Source organism: Papilio polytes, unplaced genomic scaffold, assembly GCF_000836215.1.
Source record: "Papilio polytes unplaced genomic scaffold, Ppol_1.0 DF821845.1, whole genome shotgun sequence".
Classification (NCBI taxonomy): Eukaryota; Metazoa; Arthropoda; class Insecta; order Lepidoptera; family Papilionidae; genus Papilio; species Papilio polytes.
Window position 1 is genome coordinate 399661 of NW_013527359.1, and position 7744 is coordinate 407404.

General features: G+C 31.2%; 2 protein-coding genes and 1 non-coding gene across 3 annotated transcripts in view; 1 reads left to right on the top strand and 2 right to left on the bottom strand.

The window, feature by feature from the left end:
• The window catches only part of LOC106108056 (RNA-binding protein squid-like), a gene marked incomplete in the record, with an annotated part of 5278 nt that extends 3106 nt beyond the window's left edge, over positions 1–2172 (bottom strand). The window contains 3 exon segments of the mRNA XM_013289133.1: positions 984–1071; positions 1293–1660; positions 2046–2172. Of these exon segments, the coding sequence (XP_013144587.1) occupies positions 984–1071; positions 1293–1648 (444 nt within the window).
• A 258-nt stretch (positions 2173–2430) lies between these two features.
• On the top strand, positions 2431–5378 carry LOC106108055. The gene is made up of 4 exons (XM_013289132.1): positions 2431–3769; positions 3954–4038; positions 4416–4605; positions 4992–5378. The coding sequence occupies exons 1-4, from the start codon at positions 2595–2597 to the stop codon at positions 5204–5206; spliced, it is 1665 nt and encodes a 554-aa protein (XP_013144586.1). The 5' UTR covers positions 2431–2594; the 3' UTR covers positions 5207–5378.
• Positions 5379–5647: 269 nt separating this feature from the next.
• Positions 5648–5720, bottom strand: Trnav-aac. The gene has a single exon. It is a non-coding gene; the product is annotated as a tRNA-Val (tRNA).
• Positions 5721–7744: the final 2024 nt, after the last annotated feature.

A 7744-nucleotide genomic window follows, 5' to 3' on the forward strand; every position in this document is an offset into this window, starting at 1 on the left:
CTTGTATTCATATTTAAATTTCAAAATCAGTTAAGCATTTAACTGTAACATTTTAAAATTGTTTTGAATGTTGAGATCATTGGCCACCCCTGCACTCAGCAAACCATTGTTATTTTTTTATTTGACAACATCCTTTAATTTTCCATAGATGATAAATTTTAAAATTTTGAATTTAAAAAAATTTTGCAAAATTATTATCATTTTCAATTATTTTAAAATTCAAAAATAGTACACAAATTATATTCAAAGGGTAAGTGGTTTATAGCTTACCTTCGTTTATTAAATTTAATAAACATCCAAAGAGTGATTCAATTAAAAATTACAAGAATTATTACAAATGGCACCAAATGAGAGTTCTATAAAACTCTGACAACATCAATGTAAAAATTTATTTGATAAACAATTCAAGACATTCTCCTGCCGTGGTAAGTGCAAGTATTTAGAACAGTTAAGTGAATAACTTAACTTAAGGCCAACCGGTATAAAGTTGTGACAAACATACTTGTAAATAGACACAAGGTTGATTACAATATGAGGGCACTTTTAGCAAATATACTCTAATTGCAACCTTCATATAGTAAAAAAATCCATGTTTAATCACATTTTTTTCTACAAGATTATTTAAAATTGTTAGAAATAATACAATTACCACAGCAGATAAAAACAAACAACATATAACATCACAAATAGTAAATATATCAGCTGATCTGCTACAACTAAACAAAAAAATGCTGTGAAATTTTGAAAATTAACATAAAAACACGAGAGGGTCCAAACCGTCAAGAATGCAGTAGAAGACCAGCCATTTGAAACATTCAAATAGTCATGTAACTTGAGGACTTAAAACTTTTAAAGGAAATTTGGAAAAAAATTAGCATTAAACATTTAGCATCTCTTTGGTCTCAAAGAAGACACCGCATACTAAATTAACTAGCTAAAGTCTCTTTATAATAACAAAATAAAGTTAATAAGCTTTTGTTTACCTTTTCCATAGATTCTTTGTTTTTGAATTCGACTATAGCCGATAATGTCGGAGTTGTGGTCAGTTCAGTAACAATGATTGGACCACGTCTAGAAACAAACAAAATTTCCCTCGTTAATACTCCGTTCGGACGGCGCTCCAAGTCTATTCGCACTATGGAACACCAGCAAACATTTATAACTAGCTTACAATTAAAATATTCGTTCTTTAACAAATTATTAAATCAACAAGAAAAACTGGGACTGATATTTGAATGTTAACAAATATGATTTCCTTGTACAAATACATAAAGAACTAAGCAAAGACTTACTTTACACTGATAACTTCTCCATGTTTTGAGAAGAACTCTTTAAGTTTTTCTTGATAGTCAAAAAGAAAGCTTGATGGCAGGTTCTCGACCAGCAGTTTACCAGATTCCACCTTTTCTTCCTTCGGTTCTTCGTTCTTGCTCTCGTCCTCCGCGTTCTCCTGGCTCTGATCATTTTCTTGTGTTTCTTCAGTCATGGGGCCCTCTTCACCGTGTTCTGCAGATTCTGTTTGCCCGTTATTCTCTTCAGTCCCTTCCATCGCTTCTAACTCGGGCTGAGCGACCTCTTCCGCTTGGTGTGCCGCCTTAGCTCTTGCCGCTTGAGCTTTGGCGCCACGACCTCTCTTCTGTGCAACCATATTTACGTTTTACTGCAAAAACATAAAATAACAGGAAAGTTACAACAGACGCTACGATATCGACGCATTTCCCGCCATGCGCTATAGCTACAGTTATACGCCTATATAACGTGTCGTATCGCAATCGGACATCGATTTGGCGCCGATATTATCTAAAGACAAACACTTAAATTGGCGCGTAAAATCTGAATTACATCAATTCATACCATAATCTGAATTTATTTTGGCGATACATGGTACCCAAATAACGGTACCTTCATTTACAAGAAATTAACGCGCCATGAAGCATGGCGTTTGGAGTGGAAAATTCACAAAATCGTACACCACAAAGGTCACTATAGACAACTCCTTAAACACTGTAAGCAACATCACTTTTACATATGAATATTTCACTCACCAGCAAAATTACTAGATGCTGAAAACAACCAAAGCAATAACTTTCAATAAAAGACGCCAATTCAGAAGTAATAATAACATACAGCCGGCATCACGCAAGCGCTACCGCCATTAATTAACATAGTAATGTGGTGTTGCAAGCTAAATTCGATAATATGCTTGACACTGTTTAAGTACTCTTTACTAATCTTTAGCGATATAAAATAAATCTAATGTAATTACTTAAGTTAAAAATAAGGAATTCGTTCTTAACGAGATAAATTAATCATTTTGCTTTTTCACAATTTATAAACCAATAGACATGTAGACAAATGTTACAAATAACAGGCAACAATGTCACGTTTGAGATTTATAACTACTCTTTATTGTCAATGGTTGTCAAATAAATTATCAATGTCAAACATTATCACATGTGGTTTTGCGTTTGAAACACATTGTCTAAAGTTTTTATTTTAGATATTTCTAGTTAAAGTCGTATGTTCTTTTGGGCATTTAGCTAAATTTAAATGAATTATTTTGTATTGAATATCGTAACCTGCAAATAAATTTAATGACCATGAATTTTGCACATTTATATAAAAGTGCCGCCGAAACAACTGTTAAATTAATTACTACAAATGACAAAAATGGTAAATCGAAAAGGAAAAAATTGAAATCAAATTTAGTAACACCGGACACAGCAGAAGAAATAGATGTAAACAATGCAGACGAAAATCAACCTTTGAATAATGTATCAAATAAAAAGGCTAAAAAAAAGGATAAAGCCAAATCAGCACACGTCAATAATCCGGAGGTTGTCACGAATACAGAAAATGGTGAAATAAAACCAAAGAAACGTAACAAATCGGTTAGTTTTATGTTGGAGGACAAGGAAGAGGTTGCTGTTAAAAAGACCAAATCAGATGTCACAGCTACTCATAAACAAAGTACAAATAATGGTGAGAATCCAAGAAAACAAAAGAAGAACAAAAAGACTCAAGGGCAAGTGAATGATGATATTAAATTTAATACAAAAGATATTTCTTCAAATACCCATGAAAAAACGAAGAAATTAAAAAGAAACATATATGAAAAATTAGACAATGAAGACAGTGATCCCATGAAAAGGAAAATAAATAAAAAGGCAAACAAAATTTTTAAGGGTAAAGAATCAGGTGACAGTAATACTGAAAATGTTAATTTAGTAAGCAAAACTCAAGAAACAAATGAAAATAAAAAGAAGAAAAAGCAACATAAAGAAATAGAAACAGATGCTGGTTTAAGCACATCTGATAAAGTACCTTCAGTTGAAACCAAAAAGTCTAAGAAAAAGAAGCAAATAGCAAAAGCACAAAATGAAACAAAAATTGAGGAAGATAATGAAAATAAACCTGAAGTAATTGTGGGAAATCTTGAAAACCTCAGTATTGGAGATAACACACATACATTATCAAACCTTCTTGATGAAATGACCGTAGTTGACAGAAACGAAAAAAAGAAACAAAATAAAAACAAAATTAATAAAAAGAAAGACAAACATCCAGCAGAAACTTTAGAAGAAATTGAGGAAAGCAAGAGAGAGAAATGGCAGAAGAAAAGATGGAATAAAGGGATGAGAGGGAAAGATGACCCTGATAAAGGCTTGCATCCTGTAAATATAGAAAACCTACCAATTAGTATAATTTTGAACTATAAGAAATTGTTAGCTGAACACTTTGCAAAATGCGGAACTGTAAGGAGAATTGGGTATGTTCAAATTCGCACCTTTTAGCACTACTTATTATAAAAATAGCTACTAGGTTCCATAGATACATAATTTATTAGTTTTTAATCTGTTGAATATTTAAAAACATTAAATCAATTATATTCCATGATTAGTAAAAATCATGTTTATAAAGTAACGAATGATGTAACAGTGTTTAATTTTCAGTATAGCACAGATCTACCCCTCTGACAGTTCTAAGCCAGTTTTCCACACAACGGTTTATTTTGATACTTCAGCTGAGGCTACAAAGGTAAGCTAAAGTAAAACATCAGTAAATTATAAATTGAAGATGTTAATTGGTATAGCATGCTATACTAATATTATAAAGAGGAATGATTTGTATTTTTGTATGTATTTGATTCACGCAAAAACTACTGGGCCAAATTCTTAAATTCTTTGACTATTACAAAGGTAATTTATCTGTGAGTAACATAGATTAGGTTTAGTATTTTTTTTTTAATTTTACACGAGCGAAGTCGCAAGCAACAGCTATTATTTTTAAAGCAAAAGGTTATGTTACAATATGCATTCTACTAAATATTAAAGTTATTATCCCTCCATTAATTTATGTAACACTATGATAAACACCTTATTGTAAATATGATTCACATTGTTATTCCTTTACAGGCATTGGAAGAAGATAACTCGTCTTTCGAAGGGTCAACCATCAGGGTATTGCGGCCATTCCCTACAATAGAGACAACTGCGGTGGTGCGCACATATGGCCCACTCAGTGAACAGATCATTAGCACCATATTCAGTAATGTGGGACGTATACGTAGGATCAGACATCTTATAAAGGGAAAAAAATCTATGGGTAAGATACCATAACTTAATTACATTCAAACGGTTTTAAATTCTTAACATTGTTAAAATTTACCCACAAAAGGGTCAAAGCCCTTACCACCACTAAATAAAATTATTTGATCTCTGTTAATGTTCTTGTTATTATCATTATTTTATGTTAAAAATGTAAAATTGCTAAGCTCAGCCCAATTTGTATCTGCACAGTTATATTTGTTTGTTCAGCTTGTATAGTTGTTATTGTGTTGAACAGTGAGCTGCACTTTAGTTGTTGAGCTGCAGCTCAATGAGTTCAAGTCTAGTTGACCTTAGGTTATGAGCCAGTTCTGAGCTGAATTAGACGAAACTTGCCCAAGCTTACATTTAGTGGGAGCTCATATATTCGTGTTATTGTTACAGCGACAGCATTCGTAGAGCTGGACGAGCCGGAGGCGGTGGAACGCGCCATCAAAATGGCGGACGAGGTGAAAGTCAAAGGCAAGAAGGTACATGTCTCCAAGTTTGAGCTGCATCAGAAGCCAAAGAAAGACAAGAAAAAGCTAAAAACAAGAGATAAAGTTAATGACAAGAAACCAGAAGTAAATGATGAAGAAAGTGATGAATCAAATGATTAAATTACATTTTGTATATTTTTTTTTAATTCCAATATCGCAATAGAAAATTGGATGATATTATTTGTCAATCTTCTGTTGAAAACCATGACCTATAGGTCATTTTCAATGGATTATAACTTTATGCATTTGTACAAATTATGTGCCTTTAAATGTGACTTATTAAATTGTTTTTTTAAATATTAAATGCCTTTTCTTTATGATTCACCTAAATCCAATGTTAAAAAATCTCAATTAGTTCGTTTGACTATATCTGTTTTTTTTTTTAATATTTTGAAAGAGAACTGGTTTATCTAGTTTTTATGACTATTTTGGTACCAATAACTTTAACATAATGTAGATTCAGAGAAAAAAAAATTAATTGCACTAAAAAGTGAAAATGAAGCACTTTTCTTATACCAATTTATAGAAGTCACTAAAAAGTAAAAAAAAAAGCAAAAATTATGTTTCCGCCCGGGATCGAACCGGGGGCCTTCTGCGTGTTAGGCAGATGTGATAACCGCTACACCACGGAAACGTTACAGAGATGGTGAAAAAATTCGTTAGGTTTATAAGCACAAAAAAACACCATTTTACCATCAGAAACCTATATAAACGTTATTGAAAAAAATAATATAATTGTATTAATGTGTATATAAAATTAAATAAAAGGCGTTTTTAAATCGAAACAATAATTTATTGTATCCTTAGAATCAGTAGTTATGCGTTAAAACTAATTATATTTTATTATACACAAGTCCTTATCAATACGATAAGCTACGATCATTACGATTAGTTATTTACAGTGACACAGATTATACAGAGGCGCGCCTCCCGGCTCCATTCGCCTTTACATTACACAAGTAATACTTCAATTAGTGGCAATACAATTTATTAAAAACGAGAACGCCATTTTGTTTTTTTTGAAAATGTCAAGTATAAATATAATTATGCAATAAAGGAAATTTTTATCACTTTTAATTTTACCACAAAGGCTTATAATTCATATAATAATTCCGTAAAATGCAGTTGTAGCATTTTCCTAGTTATTCCCACCCTTAAATTTCATTATCACAGCGAATTAAAAAATAGATAAGCTAAAAAAACAATTATTTTAAGTGTAATAACTAAAACAGAATTGAAAAGTTTTTTTTTTTTATTTTAATCATCACTTAATTACAATAAATAATTTTTAAAGCAAAGAATTCAAATTTCGACATTAAGATGGTTTAAAAAAAAATTAAAGAATCCAAAATATAATTATATAACAATTAAAAATAGGAATAAGTAATGTTGGCAAACCTATGAAGTTTTCATATTTTTGAATAAAAAACTTATAAAAAAAACTATTCGATAGTGTAAAAATAGTCTCAGTAGTAAAATGTATCCTATTTAATTATTTCTATCAGGATGGACGAAGATAGAAAGTACATTAAAAATATTCGCTTGAAATACTGTCAAAATAAAGCCTTAACCTAATATCGTAATAAATAAATATTCTATCTAATCTAGAAATAGTGAGTCAACACAAAAAACCCAATGCTATGAATTTATTTGTGATGGTCTATCTAAATATTTACAAATCCTTCGTATCATAGACAACAGAATATAGTTTCCGCGGTACTCAGTTACATACAGTACAGACACGGAAAATCGCGGTGTTACATTTTCAGGATTGCCTTAGTCCTTGTAACAAGACAAACTCCGCACATACAAATAACCAATTAGATAACAGTGAGTTGCACAAACAACGGGATAATAATAAAAAGCAATTAGCTTCTATTGGTTTTGTTCCGCATTGTCTTAATTCATACAAAACATTCTGATTGTAGATGTTAACAAACACCAATCAATTCCCTAATAGTACACAAGACGTACCACAGATGTATACAGCAAATCTTTACTAGACCATAGACAATGCACGCTGCGCAAACCATAAGTAACGTTATTTATCAATCTAGACCAAACCGTGTCAAAAAGCTTATTTCAGGCACTCACTAGTGATTTTTTTAATAATTACAACACATTGCTCTTCGCATTCTTCAAATATAAATTTTTCAATGTTAGAATTTTTTTTTTACATTTGCTGTAACAAAGTGAACTATAATGTAAAGCAGTCGAAAAAGATAGCTTGTAAAGTCTATGGTTTAATTTTGTATATTTAGATTACCTTGCAGTAACAGTTATTTTTAATTTAAATTTTAACTAAGTCAAAATATTCTACATAAAGAAAGAATGATGAACTAATAATGTTTAATTATTAATATTTTTAAGAGAAACTATACCTCCGATAAGAATAAATATGTATGTATCCATTACTAGTTAATGTCAACCAATAATCTTGATACTCTTAGAATTGACATCGTCAAATACATTTGAAAGATGGTACAAAACAGAAAAATCACACCAAACAATTTTAAGAACTATAAGGTAAAAGTGAGTTATTATTTGTACATAGCACATCGGTTCGTGAGTTCCCAAACACTCGAGTTTTATCACACACAGAGCACAAGAGGTCTGAATTGACACTGTAACGCGGGGCGGGGCGAGGGCGGGGGCATG